Source organism: Diadema antillarum, unplaced genomic scaffold (genome assembly GCF_040938485.1).
Source record: "Diadema antillarum isolate AM-2024a unplaced genomic scaffold, OU_Dant_1.0 scf00000038, whole genome shotgun sequence".
Lineage (NCBI taxonomy): Eukaryota > Metazoa > Echinodermata > Echinoidea > Diadematoida > Diadematidae > Diadema > Diadema antillarum.
In genome coordinates this window covers 3,479,412-3,499,858 of record NW_027270927.1, presented here as the reverse complement: position 1 = coordinate 3,499,858, position 20,447 = coordinate 3,479,412, and the positions used below count along the sequence as shown (strand labels likewise).

Sequence of the window (20,447 nt, the reverse complement as noted above, 5' to 3'; positions counted from 1 at the left end):
GTAATGATGATGGCACTGTAAGTGTAAATCACAATGAATTGAATAGGGAAACATTATTGATGAAATCAAACAATCTACGTGTATGGAAATAGTGGAAAGTATGCTTTTTATTGTTTCCTCCGGCATGAATGCATGTAATCCAGAGATTGGTATATAGCCAGAGGGGTGTGATGTATGTCACATGCAGTGGGACGATCTTGGAACATGGCGGCATCTGCTATGCTAATCTGTCACGGGCACCGGCCCGCTGCCTAGCTCGTAGAGCCATGCATAATCTGGCAAATGGAGTGGGAAAGCACTCCGGTGCTCCCCAGATTGAGAGAATTAAACATTCATGTTGAATGTGAAACGAGCAGCTAGAGTTCACTAATGTAGCTTTTTACCCCAGGGGCCCCTGCATCAGTTAGTAATTACTCTCTATCCAACTCCTGTTATCTCCAAACCCCTCCCCCCTCACCCCATTCCACCCCTCCACACTCTTCCCCCTCCCCCTCCCCACCACCACCCCACAAAAGGCATTCCACAGTGGCAGGTTAGATTGCGGACAGGAAAGGCCTGATTAAGGTTAACATCATGTTTCGTCACAGCTTACGCTATGTTCGTCTAGCATTTCACTCAAATTGAGTGGAGCACACACACACACCCATATCTATGTCAGAAGCCTGTAATTCTATAACGAGTATAGAAGTAGGACGGCCAGGCTGCCATCGGCAGCAAGTAATTTGAAATCATTCAACTTTTGCATTTCGACAAACCTCAGTCACGGAAAGATGCTCAAGCTTCTTGTAATCAAAGAACATGGTATTTGACTACTGACAGACGATACCCTTGGTGCAACTTGCTCAGTAAATCACTTTAAGCACGAAACATGACCATGCATATCAACATGCTAATGACAGTATCTCTGTGCTTTATAGCGCACATCAGAAGCAATCACACACAGTATGCTCATGAATGTGCAGTACTTGTTTGAGCAAACAAGGCAAGATACATGTAAACTTTTTTTTTTTTTTCATTGAGGGTAACGGGTCTAGTTTCCAGTTAGCCTACATTGTCTTGAGCAGGTGAAACCAGCTCTCTAGTACCTTGTTTATAGAGAATAGAGAGTGTAAAAAAGGGGAGAAAAAAATAGCGTATGTCTTGTGATGAAGAAGAGTGTTAATCAATCAAGTCAGATGAAAAGAGAAAGGTGGGAAAATTAGATTTACCAATAATAGTCGCAGCCAAGAGGGAAACAAGAGGAGATGTGAACAGAGGGGATGAAACAACACAAAACAAAGACACATGATATTGGCATACTTGTCTCATATTGCCTAGCATACAAGTTGATTGTGAACCCCAAGTTGCCTCTTATGTTTTGTTTTGGACTCCTTGCATTGTTTTCTTTTGTACTGTTTTAGTTTAGACTCCTTTGTTTTGTTTTGTTTTGTTTCTTTTACAAGTTTTACAGAGGTTTTTTTTTTCTTCTTGTTCTTTTGCATCCCTTCTGGGAAATGCATTCTATTCTATGCTCGGTACAAAATAAAGAAACAAAGACATGACACAAAGAGATGTACTATGAAATATAGTGCCTAACAAACAGGAGGGTATACAATCACATTTCTGGAGAGCAGCAGATGACAGCCCACACATTCCATCACAAAGGCTGTAGGCCTCCCTTGTAGCAGCTTTTATCGTGAGCTTGAAGAGATGTTTTCCAGGGCTTTGCAGTTTTGGTAAATCACAACCACAGAACATAATGCATCACGTATCGGTATGATAGACAGGCATAGAGACAGAGAGAGAGAGAGAGAGAGAGAGGGAGATAGAGAGAGATAAAGGGTGGAAGATAGAAGAGAGACAGTGAGAAAAAGAGAGGGAGAGAAAACTGAAGAGAAGAATCAAGGAAGTTACTCATTACCGAACATTCATGCATCGCAAACAGAGAGGGAGGCCCTGAAGACTGAAACAGATCCTGCACGGAGATGCGCAGATCGTCGTTATTAAAGGTGTACACTGCTGGCCAGGTCGTTGGGAACAAAAATTTCGCCTCCCCGCCGTGGTGGGGTGCGTGATGTGAGTAATTCATCTGCAGACCGAGGGAGAAAGGCGACACGGCAAATGGAGTGATCAAACTTTGTTCTCTATTTCCCCATGATGGCGAGAACGTGAGCAGATTTTGGGCCCGTCAGAGATAGAATGTTCTTCAGTGATGCTTGCATCTATTTCCATGTTTATCTCTATGAAGACATTCATGCCCTCTTTGTGTTCACGAGATAACTGTATGCCACGTTTCAAGGATTTACCTGCCAATATGCTTTAATCTGAGTGAAAGATCTGCTGCGAAATGTTCCATATCTCATTATCCATTCTCTAATATCTCTCACTCTCTATTTCATACTTCATATTCAAACCCACTGACTAATGTCATCATGCAAAATGAACAGTATCAACCCCTTTTCCCTTGCATACATGAATTCAGGAGCAATGTTCAAAATATTGATTATCTGCACAAGAAGATTTTGCATTTCCTTAGCAAGTCACTGACATTTTTAACCACGATTTTTGTTATGATTGTTATCATTATCATCATCATCATTATGATATCATGACCTTTGTTATTACCCACTTGAGATGTGCATTTGGGTTTGCATACCTTCTTCTACTTTTTTTTCAGCATTTTCTTACAAAACAGACCAACCAATGAAGTATGTGGAATCAATACCAGAGATCACTTTTAATAGCGGACGAGGCGATTGCACCACAATTAGGGTGCTATTGATATCGTTGCCACAGCTTGCCAGCCAGGCGTGAAATTGATTGCGTCAACATCCTAATGAAACCATTGTTGTGACTGCACTAATGTATTTGATATTGATTTGAAGCTGCATTAACAAATATTGTCATCAGAGCAGCATATTGGCACGTTGATTGGGCATTCTCTAGAGTCGTGTTATTGGTGGATATTTTGGGGGAACCTATCTACTGGTGTCTTTCTTCTTTTCATTTCTTTTCTTCTTTTTTTAAAGCTGAAAGGCAGTTACTATCCTTTTGAGATAAAGGCTTTTTATTTGTGTGACTGGTTTGTGTGTGTGGATCACATCATTGTTGAGTTTGAATCATTTGCTTTGCAGATCATCTGAGCTACGTACTGCTTTTTTTTTTTTTGTGGTAATATTGCGCTGGGACTTATTTAGCTGACAGACACATAAAAGTGTCTGTCCTTTTACTGTACGTATGTACAGAAGAGACCTTGTAAGTGAGTGACCCATGAAATATGCAGCGAAGGCCACCAGCCAGCATATTACAGCTCATATTACTGTCCCTTGTAAACCTGATTTTAACATCCATTTGTCTGTGTATGATAGTTCGCAGTTACCTCATTTCTGTCAAATTTTTCTCAAAGCTGCATTTATGCTGAAATAATATGTCTTGTTTGTGCGCACATTGCATTTTTATCTTAATCCACTGGCACGAAAGCATGCTAAAAGCCAATGACCATAATTAAATGAATTCCAGTAAAACATTCATTCAGGATGTGACACATTTAAAAACAAACAAACAAACAAACAAACAAACAAACAAACAAACAAACAAACATTGCACTCCTGTAACTTCAAAAAAATGGACTCTTCTCCGACTCTGCTGAGAATTTTTAAACCTTAAATTCACAAAATTTTGCCAATTAGCAAAACCAGTTAACCTGAGAGGTACAGAAGAAGAGATGAAGAGATAGTCCCTAATGACTGCACTGAAAGGTCCTTGCACTGTGAAAAAAAAGTACATTTAACTGCTAATCAGTGGGTGGCAGAAAGGCAGTAGTTTTATTCTTGTTTGTGGATGAGCAATATTGTTTGTTTTAAAGTGTGTTACACTATCTGTTTGTTGGCTGTTTTCTTGTTTCTTTGTTGTTGGTTCTCTTTTTTTTGGGGGGGGGGGTAGGGGAGGGGATGTGCCAATTAGATTTTACATATTTCCTATGAAGTACATAATTGCATGTGTACAAATGTGTTTGCTCTTTCTTTCATCGATAAAATGGATGCTCAGTACTTAAATTGTACTTATAGGTGGTGCAAAAGTGAAAACAGTGATGTCAGCAATCTAAAGAATATGGTTTACAAAAGTGTGTGCACACTTTTGTACCTGAAAAAGGAAAATAATGATGGTAAATAGTGTATATTAAAAAAAAGAAAAAAATCTGACAAATTTGATTCTGGCTGCATAACATTATTCTACTCCAGAAATGGATTAGCAATATACCTACTGAGAAAGCTTCCTGGGGGAAAAAAATAAAAATATCATTTTGTAACCAGAGCTCACTTGTAATCAGAGACGGAAGGGGAGATGGAGGGGCAGTTTGAAGGGGGGGGGGGGATGGGGGATAGGGGAGGGGAAAGTTGTGGATCTGAAGAGGTAATGAAATTCATATGCAAAGCTTAGAGCTCCAGAGTTCAACAACCAATACACTGTGTCATCCATGCTTCATCCGTGCCTGGCACAGATTGTAGCTGTGGTCACTTTTATTAAATTTTGATTTGGATAAATTACTGATGCGCATGGGGAGGGGGAGGGGGGGACCAAAAGTGGCATTTTGCGTCAAAGCCATGCGTTGCCTCTTGTATAAAAGTGCATATCCATTTGGTCTTATTTGCGAGCTATTTCATTTTTCTCTTATAGTTTTCATCAGTGTATGGCCTTGTCAGCTCATATCGATGCTCGCAGAGCCAGAATTGCGTTCGGTGTGCGCTCCATCCATTCTTGTTGATCAGTTCCCACCGTAATACCACTGGACAGGGGCCCATTTTTGGTGAATTATTTTTCTGAACTGCTCGCAGATTGGAAAAAATTGTGAAAGATATCTCGCCATCCCTTCCGTTTTAAAGGGGGTAGTGTTTCTCCAATTCAAAATGCAGGGTAGGACTAAACAAATTGACTTCAACACAGAAGCCAGTTAAGTCGGGATGAATATCTACGCAATTGAATGGAGTCAATGTTGATCATTGCTAAAATGCATCAGATACAGTTGATTATAGCACTCTGAATGTGTGTACAGCTTTTGTTTTTGGTTTGTATGTTGTGTTGGGTTTTTTTTTTTTCCGCTACACATTTTCTGTGTGCATTGGGATTGTACTGAAGTATTATCAGTTAATATTTAAATCCTTATCTGCACTTCAGTCAAAGTCAAACTCCCAAATAGATTATGAAGCAGGGGAAAAAAGTAAGAGAAAAAACAAGCAAGAAAAAGAGCAAATTAAAGAAATTTTCAAACAACTGAGCCACAGGTATTTCATTATACCTTTTGTCATATAATGCCCTCAGAAACTTATTTGACGAATTCATATGGAATGCTATCTACCAATTTAGTGACGTTCTCAGGACACATTGATACAAAAGCTTTTGTAATGTTCAAAACAGGAACACAGCCATCTTAATTTCTTCCTAAAACCAAAGGAGAGGAAGAACCAGAGAGTAGGGCTACAGATTAAGTTTTTCATGTGAATTGAGGCATTCCGACCCACATATTTCTGGACTGCCACAATACATACAGCTTACATCTTGCGGCACAGGGTCAAACACAGTACGAAGGGGGCCCACCATACTAATATATATTATAACTTCCTGCATGTAAGCCCTTATAATGTAGGATGCCGCAGCTGCAGCAAAAAATCCCAGCAAATGACTATGGGGAAAAGGTCGCATGTATTACCACTACATGCCTCAGGGGGCTACATGACTCTAAATCAATGTAAGAATATATTTTTCCTGTCAGGGATTCTTTTTTTTTTTGTCTTCTCAAGATGGACATACAAACCCAGTAATTGCGCCGTGAGTAATTAAGTGTGATTAGCCTTTAATTCCAGAAGTAGATCTAGAGAGACCTGGGAAAATTGCAGTCGTATTTAAGAACATTACAGTTATTGACTTTGTGTTTGCATGACTTTGAGAAAAATAAGTTGGATTAAAACCCACCGAGTACAACCAAAGTCTAAAGTAAGACCAAGGAAAAATGCAACTGCACGTAGGTATTTTGATACTCTGGCTTTTCGTATCAGGTCTCGATGAAAGACGTGTTCATGTTGACGTGTTAACTACCTTTGAATAACGGGGCAAGATCTGCGCTGGATGGGCTGTAAAGTGAGCAGGTCTGCTGACAGGAATTTAGATCCACCCCTAATCAGGCGGGGATCGCAAATTACAGAGTTCCGGCAAGGTTTATGGAGACTGCTCTCCTTCCCTGCTCTCCTCGCAGATACAGACGTATGCACACTTTCTATATCTCTCCTTTCACTTTCTCTCCTCTCCCTCACCCCACTTTACTATGTGTATCTCCCTCTATCTCTATCCCTCCCTCTCTCTCTATATATATATATGTGTATATATATATATATATGTGTATATATATATATATATATATATATATATATATATAACCCTCCCTTGAATGCTCACTTCTGCAGTTTTTTTTTCCATATCCATCTCCTTCTCTTCCTCTTTTCCTTTCATTTTTCCTCGTACATTTACTTTCGCAGCCTCTGCCTCCCTCTTGTGCTTTATTTTCCTTCTTCCTTTCTCATATTCCCATGTTTGTGCATGCCCCCCTTCTTTCTTTCTCTCTTTATCTTCTCTTCTGCTTTATGTATTTCTTTTATCACTTTCTGGAACATATGGCAAGCAAAAACATTCATATGCTTTTATTTTCTCACTAGTTTCTGGTTGTGCTAGATACGCAAACATTTCATCACCCCGAAAATTTCCACTTTTACAGTAATCAGGAGTGTACTCGTTTTTCAGATTCTCAAACCCTGTATGACTGTGTCCATGCACTTGACGGTAACTTTGCAAGTATGTTTTGTTGGCCAAAATAATGAAGTAGAACCGTCTTGGGTGTAACAGTGTGACAGTTCATTACAATGGCCATTGCAACGCAATAAGAACTTGTGAGGTTGTGTGACTCTTATTCATTGAATGATAATTTTCAGACACTTGTACCAGTTCAGATGAATATCAAGGAACACAGCCAAGCGAGTTTTAACCATTTCACATAATCTCTCTCTTCCCCGTGCAGGTTTTCCTGGGTGATTCCTGGAAGACGCCGGATGTCGGCCATCTTGCCCTCCACTACCTGTGCCCCGCCCTCCTGAGGATCCTCCAGGACGGTCTCCGTCCCCATAGCAACAGCCTGCTGGTGGGCCGCATCAGAAACACCACGTGGACCACGGTAGAGGCCACAACACAGATCGGTAGGTATATCTCGATCTGCTCCCTGTGCGATCAGGAGTCCAAGTGAGCCCAGCTAAGCAATGTGTTGTGTGTGTAAAGGATGCCGTACACTCCAGTGAGAGGCAAAAATGGGGGTCCCATGTGTGAGAAAGTCACGCCTCCTGTACACTGAAAAGCCCACTTCTCATCCTCATAAAGAGCAGGTGAAAACCCAATAAAACAGGATGGCCCACATTGCCATACCTGAGAAAAGAGTGGGTAGAATCTAATTTATGCAGGGCGATGAAATAATGTTTCATGTGGCAATAGTGCACAGACAACTGCAATTTTCCTTGTGACAATTTTCCAATATTCATAAAATTTACAGAAAAAAATATGCACACACAAAAAATCTTTGTGTCAAAAGATTTCAGTCAATCCTTCTTTGACATCTTAAAAAGAGTTATATACATCTTTAGGTATATGTGTGTGAAGAGAAACTCAGGGTTTATCCATGAAAAGTTAATTTTCCCTACTCTGGCCTTCTTCAACTGGTAGGTCTTCCTATGCATCCGAAAACAGGATGTTTGCTTCCCGAAAGTGTTTTTTTCAACATGCCAAGAGCGCTATCTCCTTTACCAAGAAGGTGTGCTGTGTTTTTTTGAAGGCCACGTGTAAGTCTGTTTGGGATCTTTAACAAAGTAAATTGGCCAGTATTCATGTTAACCCTTTCCATGCAAATGAGTCAGATGTGCACAAATTTCATGCAGATACAATGTACTTGTCGATACGAAATAAACCTGGCATGTAGAGGGTTAATGTCACTCTTTCTGTAGAAATAAAAAGCACTAACTTTAATTTCTTTTTACAAAGAAGCAAGAGATATCTCTTCATAACAGTGAAGACCATTTATGTATGGCAACACAGGTACTTTCTGTCCAAAGTATCTCAGTAGAAACAAAATAAACTCAAAATGTGCATGCATTAACCCGTTGAGGATGAGTCCTGAGTATACTTGGGCAAGTATCTATGGGAAATGCGTGTCATAGCAAAATCAGCCTGCCCTCAACGGGTTAAATTCCTTTTCAGAGGGATTTATGCAGGTTTTCATGAACAGAGATGCTCTGGGTTCCTCTTCATGCCATTTCTTCCATGTTCTTCAAGTATATCTATGATGTCATCGGGGGGGGGGGGGGGGGGTGATGTGAGACTAACATGACCTTTGTACTTCCTGTCAACTACAAAGAAGGTCATGAAAGACAGTTTTATCTGAGTGCTTTCCTGTCATTCATACCTTATGATTTCCCTTCAATCACACAAGCATATTACTTCTATTTTTTTTTTTTTTTGCGGGGGGGGGGGGTATTCTTGTTTTGCTTTTGGCATGCTCAGAATGATTTTCGTATGTCAGTTTGAGTCATGAATGACAGTATGGAGGGAGTGAGCAACTGAGGGATCGAGGTACAGTTCGTTTCATTATTGCAAAACTTGTCAGGATGTCACATCTACATGTATTAGATCACCGTTCCTCCTCCCATACATATGAATGGTGCACAAAAAAAAGGCCGTTATATGGCTTCCTTGTTACGATAATGTGTGTAGGCACACAGCAAATGAAAACAACAACAACAACAGCAATGACAACAACAGCATGATGGGTAACTTGCAAGTCTGCCACATTTTCCCTGCTGTTTCTAGATATTCATATATATTGGATTGTATTATTTTCCTAATAAATTGCATCTCATATACCAAATGCTGCCTTTTTTAAGATGTGATGCATAATGTTAAAGAAAAAGACACATGCCTCATATTCTTGGGGCAAGATCGATAGCTGACATGGTAGGCAACAAAGTGAGACCACCAAAGACAGTTAAGTTTTTCCTCCAAAGAGATGAATCCATACAAGGACATGAATGAAGTGCAACATAGAGATTCACTGAACGAATAGAAGTCTAATGAAGATTGGGGGGGGGGGGGATGAATGGTTGTCAATAAATCATAGTACTGCAGTCTATACATGTACATGTTGCATAGTGAAAGCATCAGATCTAGTAGCATCAGTGTGAGAATATGATTCCGTCATTTTCACACTGACATAAACTGTGTAAAAAGTGTAAGTACTGCTACACAGAAAAATCGATGCCTTTCTGTGAGATGCTGCCTGTGTTTCATTGGAGTGTTTACAACCACCAGCTGGGGAAAATCCTTGTTGAAGTCATCTGGTATTGTTATCTTGCTTTCCTAGGATCGGAAGGACTTTGATGAGTTTCAGAGGAGATCCAGATTGTAGGAAGATATTGTGTCATGATGTAGCAGAGCGTAAAGTTGTCATTCTCTCATGGCATATGACGATCGATGACCGACGAAGGACAAGAAACGAGGACATGGCATGCACCCGAGGATATTTACCCAATAATATGTCACTCTCGGTGATGTGACATCCAGATAATGGTCTTTGTGTTGACTGTCATTCCTGCAATAGAGGGCGTTCTTTGCCTAACATGTGTCATTGACCGGCAGGGATGGTGACAGGAGCTACTGGTTTCCAACATTTCAGGCCCAAGCTGATAAGTAGTACTACTCTGATCTGCGATGTGAACAGGGACATTACTACAAAAAGAGTATTCACAATTTGGGTCATAATTCTGTACCCCTTATTTTTACTCTTTAAGTTGAAGCCCCACATGAATTTTCTACCCATATGCCCACACATTCAATTTTCTCATTGAACATGATATGCCACAGATTGTAAAACTCTGTGGACAGAATTACCTGGGAATTTGATAGCATCTGTGAGCCAATGTAAAACCCAGCTTGCCTTCAATGGTTTAATGGCCCATTTTTCCTGTCAAAGTCATTACCGTTAATTCATCTGACAAAAATTGATACCAGTTCAAGAAGTCTGCGCATGTGTGTTTGCCTTGTGCCTTGTGAATTCTTGACGAGCCTTTAATCTGCAAAATCAAGGAAAGAAAGAATGGGCAAAGAACTTCAGTGCCTTGTTTTTCTCTGGAGAGCTCTCTCCATATTTCCATGGCCACTTCTAGAGATGCGTGCACATAGCTAATTCAAGGATGAATATACTGCATGCAATTCGTGTTTGCTCATATCTATTTTTGTCTTGAAGTATGGAAAACGAAAGGAGGAGCACCAATGTGGTTTGCGTTGCACTCTGTTGGGTCAATGGCCTCGCGTTCTTTTCACTGATGGCCATTTCTTGAAAGAAAAGGATTCGATGCCAAGAAAAGCAGTGGGCGATTGTCTTTCATATGTTGACGTAAATTGGCTTGGCCAGTTTTGAAGAGGAGGATCTCAGGCGAAAGATTTGTGAAGATCTGTGTATTGCTGTAAATGATGTTGACTTTGTCTCTGTCGTAGCACCCATCCCCATGGTCATCTGCCTTTGTATAGTTTAGAGCCGTGCAAATATGCTTGTCTCTGCCTTTCTGTAGATCCTCTCATCCCCCCCCCCCCCCCCCGGCGCACACACACACACACACGCGCACACACATATAGACACACTCCTTATTCTCTGCTTGCCATGCAGAATGAAGCAGGTACAACTGTAGCTGGAGGTTCATCCATTATGCATGCACAGCACGGTCAGGCAGGCTGGCTCCAGTTTGGGGCAGATGCATATCTGCGGTCGTGAGCACGTCGGACGGAGTGAGAGATTTCGGAAGACGAGGGGGGGGGGCAGGAGGGCCAGTGTGGCTAGTTACCGCATCCTCGCCAAGTCAAAGAAGAGTCGGCCTCTCATGTGCCGGACTGCTCCCTCGAGTGGCCAAATTCGATCTGGGCAAGACTGGACATTGCAGACAATGCGGCGGCAGTCCTGTCCAAATAGCCAGTGGATTCCCCACTTGTCGCCGTTCTGTCGCAACCTGTAACGTGACTCCCCTTCTCACGCGAGGTCTAGATCCCCCCGCTTCGCAATGACAACAAGAGACAAAACGCAACTGTGTGCTGGTTTCTCCGCTCCCCGCGTCGCCGGCACGGGTCGGCCGCAAATTTGCCCCAATTTTCTGGCGTCGTTTTGAGGCAAGTTGACAACAAGTACGCCTCGGGTGCATCAGGTTTCTCGTAACTATCTTCACAGCTGGATGTACAATTGGCCTCCTCCCAGTTGCTCCTTTTGCCTCAGTCTCAATTTTAATTGTTCAGGCAGATCATTGGAATACTCCTATATCCCAGGCACTTAATTTGCTATCAGTGAGTTACAAACAAAGCAAAATAAAACAATGAGGGAAGTAAACACTAGAGATCCTTATCTATGGAAGATATGAAAACACTGAAGGTTGTATCCTTCCAAACAATGACCAAATCTGGTATCATATCAATATTTATGGAAGGGATAATGCTTGCATAATGAAAGGGTAGATTTAACACAAATTTTCTCATAATTGACGGCTTTGATGATTCAAAAACTGGAAATCAAAGTATTAAAACATCTGAATTATGACCTGTTAAACCAGAAGGGTAAAAGGGAAGGGTAGTCTATAGCAGGAGTCCCAGTCAAAATGATAACCTGCCTTTTTAGATGGTTTTGTCATCAGTGGTTTGCTGAGTACTTTTGCTGAAATTAGATCTAGCTGTAAACTAATTTGTGTGGATGGCTGCTCCTTGAGGAGCCCAGGAATGAATTGAACTTGATTAATTAGGTTTGACGGGGACAACAGGAGTCACTGACCGAATTGCAATAATAATGAGAACATCGAGGAAAATGACTATTTTTGTGTGTATGTCTGTGTGTTCATACCTGTATTACAGGGGGTAAATCTCATTGAAATTTATCAGACTGGAAAATCATGGCAGCGTCATTTGGAGGATAATCCAGAAATATGTTTAGGCTGCATAAAAATCCCATTCATCTATTTAGGTTATCCAATTTGCATGGTCAAAGCCAAATCTCATTACGTTCTCTCAGTGATTACCATTTCGGATTTTCTTCTTCTCTCTCTCTTTCTCTCTCTCTCTCTCCAAAACAAGACAGTTTGGTCATAACTCACATATTAATTTTGGCATATGTGATGTAAAATTACTGCCTCATTTGACATCAAATGCTAATTCTCCACACAAGACCATGTTCTATTTTGGCATGTGATGGAGAAAAAGATATCCAAATGTCATTTCATAAATCTGCTTTTTAGAAGAGATGTCATAAGATGAAATGACTCGTAAATTCATACTTCACTCTTTTTTCTTTTGCTATTTTGTAATGTATATGGTTAGAGAAGTACTGTAGGTACCCAATGGCATTCAAAGGCTAGCGTCTAGAAACCTAGTTCATCTTGAATGGTTTGGGGAGTTTGGGAAGTTATAGTGCTTCTATTTTATTCAGTGCTAATCAAGCTCATGGATTCTTTGTGAATATAAATATGGCATCAAGACCATTGCATACGCTTTTGTGTAAATCTTTAGAAAGAAAACTATGTCGCAGTGCACTTTGGAAAGGGCATAAAAGCAGAATGGTACTCCTCTATCATATTTGTATACATGGTGCAAGATCCCTCATCCCCCAACTTTGTGACTGTTAATTGTCAGCCCTTTTTTTCATTATAGTCTTGAATTGAGCCCAAATACTTTTAAGGGTAATATATGAGGTGGCTAAGTCATTATACCATCACACCGATGCATCGATAAACAACAGACTTTATGGAGCTGGGATGCGGCATAAATTACGAGCCCCGTTCCTCCCGTAGGTGGTATTATTGCGATGCGCAGTGACCCGTGTGACGATTGGCGAAGACGCATTCCTGGAGATGGGGCGAGCAGTCACGGTGTTTGGTCGTATGACGTTGGGATACGCGCTTGGCTGCATGAGTTTAACACATGTTCATGAAGGCGGGGGGGGGGGGGGGGGGGGGGGACTGCCACATAAATAAGCAGGAGCAGGCAGAGATGAGAGAAAGGTGGTCGGTAAGGTATATGTTTCAACCATCTACCTATTTCGTTGGTGCCTTGAGGCCATATAAAACCTCTCAGCCATATGTTGTGGGCAGGTAGTACTCCTGTATGGGTTTTGCAGGATGTAAATCAAATTTGGGTGGGTTGTTGTTTTTTGGTGTAAATACTCCTCTCTTCTTCTTCTTCTTCTTCTTCTTCTTCTTCTTCTTCTTCTTCTTCTTCTTCTCCTTCTTTTTGATGGTGTATTATGTGCACAAGGTGGCCACAACTAGTGGTAAACAGTGTTGTAGAAATGGTAGCATTACTTCATATCAGGGCATTATGAATGGAGAGAAATTGGACATACAGTACATTATGTGCAAACATAATACTTAACCCACTCATGTGTTAATAAATATACAATGTATTACTTCAATTTTAATTTTAGATCCTCTTTCTTTTACTGTTCCTCATTCACTCCAAAAATATGAATAGAGAGAAATTGGACATATAGTACATTATGTGCAAAGATAATGCTTTACCTACTCAGATGTTGATAAATATATTTACTGTAATCTTAATTTTAGATCCTCTTTTTTTCACTGTTCCTCATTGACTCCAAACTCGAAAGTTTCACCAAGTTTGGATTCTGTCTGCCATGATGTTTCTTTAAGTGCTCTCTAATTTTCTTTCCCTCGTCTAATTGCTTTCCTTCCTCCCCCCCCCCCCCCACCCTCTCTTTCTCTCCTGTTGTCTTTGCTCATGTCACTCCCGTACTTGTGGATAACATTTTCTGTCTCAGGCAGTGCATTGTTGCATGTCGTAATGAATTCTTGCCGCTGCATTATGCATCTGCGCCATCTCGGCAGCGCTCGGCTGACAGCACCAGCCGGTGGTGCAGGGGAGTGGATGTCTCGATCTCTTTACTTTGAGCTTCTGTAGCACCTTCCTAACAACACAGCCTGCCTTCCACCATCTGCCTCCAACAGTAATACAAAATTCCACAGAGTGTGTGTGTGTTTTTTTGGTAGTAATCACTTTGGAGCATATGGGGGGAAAAGATGATGTTTGATATTGATATCACTCCTCCCTCCTTGCTCTCAGCATGATCTATTCCATCATCAGTTAATTACTTTTAGTCTTACCCTATCTCTTGCACTATAGAAGATGAAAACAAGCACATTTCATGATCCACTTCTAAACCTCTCTGCAGACATTTTCATAATATGACTTCTGAGTGTAAAAGCATTTGGTATGCTCCATGCAAGGAATTTTGTGTATCCGCAAAAGTTTGCACGAAGAAACTGTATAACTTGCATTCCTACAGCATCAAGTCACCAAGGCTCTCTGTTTTTAAACATGAATATTAGTAATCTGTTGTAATTTTTTTCTGTTTTGTTTCTTTGTCTTTCTGGTAACAGGCCCCGGCACGAGGATACTTCACGAACTGGCCTCCACGATCTCCCGAGATATGCGACTGAAGGACAGCAAGCTAAGAACGCACGCTTTCTTCCTCGGCCTGCTCAAGTGAGTATACATGCGTAGTGACTGGCCACTGTTGTGATCACTGGATTTGAAACAGAAAGGATTCTTACATTCAATCGTGACCACTAATTAGACAGGACTAGAAAGGTGGTCTTTGCCAAGAAGTGGTCTTTATTACATAACAGATTGAACTCCATGTGAACTGCTCTAAGAGGAGTCCAAATCATTGATGTGGTTGCCAAAGCGAGTTTGACTTGGTGCATCTATGTTATCATTCATCTTCAGAGAAATTGAAATGAACAAAATATCTTCACAATAAACTACGCAGAAGGAATTTCTGCTTAACGGGAATGTGATGGTTTTTTTTTTTTTTTTCTGTAGCCTCCTTTTGCTTTGCTTATGTGTGTATTTGGTCAGATGTCAAATTGAAATGCTGAATTTAACTTCAGCCCTTTCACCTGCCATTTATTGTTGCTGACACTTACTCAACTGTTGAAGAGTCTTCAGAAATGTGAAGCCGCTCTAATTCCTTTCCAATCTTTATGACCGGGGATGTAAATGGAAAGAGGGTGTGATGTCAATGTGGCGCAACTGTCATTCTTTTCCTGCTTTCTGTTCTAGGATTTACCAGTCAAGCAGTCGTAGCTTTATGCTCAATGTCTTTTCTCAATGCGTCCTCATGTTATCATGTGTGTTTTCTTCGTGCCATGTGACAAGTATGAATATATATTTAGAACCAGCATAATCTTTGTTGATGCCAAAGGCATTGGAAGTGCTGATACGGATGGCAAGAAGACTTTATAATCCCCTGCACATTTGGGGGGGGGGGGGGACCATAAAGACTTGTGAATCAACATTTCATACTAAGTCCTTGAATCCATGCACAGTGCCATCACAAGTTAGAGAAACTTTTCAGGGTCATTTTGATGTAGCCAGTTGATTGATTCTCTTGAGCCAGTGAGTTGATTTCTGGGCACTAATAGATAAGCATTTGTTACATTTCTGTTTCCCCCATTCTTTGGACATGATCATTGTTACAGAATCAATATCTAGGAACAGCAGTGCTGTGTAGGGTCTTTTATGTTCATCGCCAGTTGTTCCTTTTTATTGAATTTCCATAATCGCTTCTTCACTTCACAGTTATTCAACAATGAAAATGACATTGAGAGCCTGAAATGGCAGGTGCTATATTTGTTCCATATTTTGGATGGAGTGGTTATATTGTTTAGGAATAAAGAGAGGAAAGGTCTAAATATTTCAATTTGTGCATTGTTTTGTGCCTGGACCCATCCTTATAGTATTGTGCGCTTTAAATTCTGAGTGATAATGTGAGTGGAATCGTGCCAAGTGTCACGTAGTCCACATTGTGCAAGTGGTAACCTGTCTGTCAACGCTAGACCCACTCGCCATATGAATGAATCATGTGTAGGCGGCCCATGTGGCGCAAGATGTTCAACATAACGTGATCTTTTCAAAGGGTACTCCCATGGACCTTCGTGGTTTGGTCCATACTCCTATCATACATTCCTATAACAGATTATGAAAAATCTCTTTGATGTATTTATTTGTGTGACCAAATATATGTATGTACTCTTGTTTCTGTATACTTACTGTGTGCTGGCATGTGAAGAGGTATAGTAATGTATTCCTTTCTCTTATTGTGTGATTTAGAAGCATTCCAGCAAGGGAAAAAAAAATTCCCGACATTTTATTTGCGCAAATTATAAATTACTTAGGGCAGGCTCTGTTGAACATTCAAAATACAGCCCATTGCAGTGCAGACGTGTTTTCCCCCCAAAGCCACTCACCTACAAACCATCTGTTCTCAGGAGATGAATGACTATCTAATGAACCGAAATTACATTCCATAATCTCCAAAATGGCTGTCAATGAAATTTTACCTTTAATCCTCCGCACGCCACCTCATTTTTTTGGCTGGCTTTTTTTTTTCCCCACTCGATAGGCATTTCCTGTTTGGGTTCAACTCAAGGTACCTTCTTATCAGCCAGTGAGAAAAGTAACAAACAGAACCAGCCAAATATTCTGAGTCAAAGCCCTCTGTATCACACGTGTAGCTCATGTTTACTACAGACAAGTAACCCTCACATTGCCATTGCTTTGCCATGCCACTGACATCTTGTGCAGTTCAGTTTAGTCATGGCAGTGATGGAGTTAATTGGGAAGTTGTGGATTTTTTTTTTTGGGGGGGGGGCAGGGGGATGATAATCAAATGTCTCCTATGCACTGATATGCTTACTTTGTTGTTGGTTGATTTGTTTCAGTTTTGCAATTTGCTGTTTTTGAAGCACTGCAGTGGCAGTCATATTTATCACTTGTTTGTTACAAATGGGACATGGTGATAATGTGTATCCATATTTTGATATAATATTTATGATTTCTTGTTGTATCTTTATCTCCTTCTCCTGCAGCATCCGTTGCGTGGAGACGTGGCTAGAGCACATCAAAACACATCCAGGTTGGTATGAATCCCCTATTGACGTATATGTGTGTTCCTAACCCCAAGAAAATAGAGTGGTACAAATGGGGACTGAACTCTATGCTTCCAAATACCTTATCAAATACAGTCTTTTTCAGCTAAAATGAAAAAGAAAATAATTAATGAAATGATTAGTAATCAAACCTACCTGTCAAAATTCTTGTGTTGGTGCTACATTATCCTCTCTGCATGTGCCCCTGTGTTTAATGGCCTTTGAATAACTGTCTAGCTATTTCGTCAGCATTGGTCAGGACCCCTCAAACTTTGTAGTAGTGGAAGTGCAACAAAAATTCACTCAGTTTTAACAAAGTTGCCCAAGAAGCAGTATACCATTTCAATGATGAGAGGATCAAGTAGTCCCTCCCCCCTAGTCATTGACAGCTGGCTTTAGGTAGAAGCTGTGCCAGTCGGTGAAGAAAGAGGCACACCAGTAGACGTGATGATTAACCTGTTGAAGACTAGTCCTATAAGCATTCTCGGGCAGGTATCTATGGGAAGAGCGTGTCCTAGGAAAATTTGCTCGTCCTCAACAGGTTAATGAGAATGAGGGTTAAATGCAGTAAAATGGAAGGTCAAGAGTAGATGACATGCTCTGGAATTTAAAGTTTGTGTGTTTGTTTGTTTGTTTGTCTGTTTGTTCGTTTATATTCTGTTGTTCTTTGCTGTGATGTTAAGATTTGAAAAGCCTTATAATTTATTTCTTTTCTGTTGTTTTTGAACTTGGATGGAGCAAGTGATATCCAGTGAGTTTGAGATTCTGTGACTTTGTGCACGTTTGTCGGCCTGGCTGTGACGTAGGATTATTTCAAGTCCCTCGTACTAGGTGGCAGGGACAGTTCGACTCCCTTGCGGCTGTTTGTCCTTGAGAATCGAAGCCTATTGTAGCGAACCGTGCAGACGATAAACCTGACAAATGTTCCCGCTACTTCTCTTGATCATTGTGCAACATTATGGCTTGCGGGAAGTGTGAGTCACAAGATACCAGCAACACATGCTGCGATACACTAATCTGATCGATAGCAGGTTTTTGAACATGTGCGTGGTTGATGCACGTTGACAGACGAACCGCATAACTTTCACATGAATATCCTGACTTTGGTCTTTTCCTACGTTACGTGACTCACCATGTTTGAGGGTGGGGGAGGAGGGGAGGTGATGGGTTGGGAGGAGTGTAAGGTGAACGTAGTCAAGGCATCCAGGACTCATGGACCAATGGTATATATGGAGTAGGATTAGTTTACACGTAACATGAAATAAAACTCTTCTGGTACCTGAGCACTCTCACCTTGATAGTGTGTTTAACCATTCTAACACCACTGAGTTCAAACTGCTATTGATATCACATATATGGCGCTGATGTTAGTGGGACCAAAACATGAATTCTTGCTGTGTCAAACTCCAGAAGGACCCGGTGTCAATAAATAAATGAATGAAATGAAATGAATAAAAAAGAATATAAAGTACTTCACATCTTTAAACTTTCAGAGTGTGGACAATGTCAGCTGTCCATCAATGATCATGGAAGAAGATCTTCTATAAATGTTAAAAAGTTAAAAAGTGGACGTGCAAAATACACTTCATCAGCCTCAAACAGGAAGGACCAGGGTCTGCCACGAAGGACTAGACTAAGCCTGATACCACATTCTGATTAGTGGGTAATCTCTCATTGTCATTATTTCACTTTCTGGAAAAATAAACAGAGATGACAGGGTAGCATGAAGGGAAAGAGAAAGTGTCTTTGAACCAGTCGGTATTGTGGCAGTCGTTGATGTTATGATGAGGTCAGGAAATGTCTGAAGTTCAGTGCAGCCATTTCATTTTGTCATTGCAATTCATTTTAGTCAGCAGTCAAAGAGAGTGTAGGCCAGCTTGTACATCCTTGAGCATGCTACCATTATCTGAACATTGTCAAGAACGCCACCTGTTGGTGGGTGGGTAATAAAATGTTTTGCCATTGTCAGATGATGCTATCGCAGAAAGGCATTGCTGTGAGTAGACATTGATTTTTGCATTCTTTGTGGAGACTGCACCAACATTAACATTTTGCCATCTTTCCCAAGCAGTGGAGAATTGTACGTTGAGGGGGTTTCAAGGAAATTGAGTGAATATCAATAGGCCTGATGTCATACAGTATGCGTGAGCGTATGTACAAACACCGTATCTGAGGCATCAAAATGCAAAAGCAGACAACCTGAATGCCCCTGCTCTTAGCTAGACAAGAGACACTTCTGTTACATTACAAAGGCACTAGCTCCTGTCAGCACTTAACATCTTTCATTTCCATGTTCACTTCTTGATGGCAGTTTTAATGTACATGTACTTGAGAGTACAGTGTACAGTCACTACACAATGCTTATTTTTCTGTTGTTCAGTGGTTTAGTGATCAGCTGAGATCATTATTGTTTTTGTTGTAGTGGATGTTTTGTTGAGAGAAATATTTGTAAGTCTCTGTTTTTACAAGTGCATTTAGTGATATTGATAATGATAAGGTACCGGTACATTTCTATAGCATAGCAACTAGATACTTTACTGAACTGCAGTTAGGAGACTCTTGTCTGCTTGGTTGTTGTTGTTGTTGTGTGTGTTTTTTTTTTGTAATGATATATGTTTCCAATACAGTTAGAGATTTAAAAAAAAATGAAACAACTTATAGGTACATTGTTATAGTAATGAAGACTGTGCCACAGAGATACAGGAACAGGAATATGTTTTGATGGTGATGTGTGGGGCGAGGAGAAGGCGGGTTGGGTGGATTGGGGGGGGGGTTCTCACACATCCGTGTGAGGATCCGCTTCAAGTGCTTTGTTTAAAGTGTGTGACGAGTGGATGGACTGTCTCCTCCATGGCTCCAGAGCAGGTGCCGCTGGGTCTGCACTTCAGCAACATGTTTGCCTCGTCCCCCGCCTGATGTCGGCTTGTGTTGACGAGAGGGCAGCGCGTGCATCGTCGTTGGGGGCTAGCTATTTATAAAGTTTGCTTTGTTTTCTCCGACAACGAGAATGCTGGTATAACGGCGAGTGTTCGGATATGTCAAAGATGGCTGCCAAACGTAAAATCCCGAGGTGTGAAGCAAAAATGAAGTGGGGAGATAGATGGCTGTTTCTGCGTGAACCTCTGCCAGCAGAAGTGATAGTGATGAATGGGAGGCTTGTGTTGACATTTGTATACTTACTTCAGACAAAAAGGAAGGACAATATTTCTGACTCATGTGTTTCTGTCTATCCCCGAGCATGACATGAGGTACAATCAAAAAATGATTATCGGTTGCATCATTTTGTGTGTCCCTTGCTCCTCACATCTCCAAGATAAACTGGTCCCTTGAAGTTGTGTAAAAGATGCATATTAGTCTCAGTCCAGTCTGGTTGAATTATATTCCAGTAATATCACATAAACACTA

At 40.9% G+C, this 20,447-nt stretch overlaps 1 protein-coding gene across 3 annotated transcripts in view; it reads left to right on the top strand.

The window, feature by feature from the left end:
• The window catches only part of LOC139710501 (uncharacterized), a 112,211-nt gene that overhangs the window by 80,883 nt on the left and 10,881 nt on the right, over positions 1 to 20,447 (top strand). For all 3 annotated transcript variants that reach the window (XM_071622436.1, XM_071622444.1, XM_071622426.1), the window contains 3 exons: positions 7,046 to 7,220; positions 14,490 to 14,595; positions 16,983 to 17,029. In XM_071622436.1, coding sequence (XP_071478537.1) covers positions 7,046 to 7,220; positions 14,490 to 14,595; positions 16,983 to 17,029 — 328 coding nt within the window. The remainder of the gene's footprint in view (positions 1 to 7,045; positions 7,221 to 14,489; positions 14,596 to 16,982; positions 17,030 to 20,447) is intronic.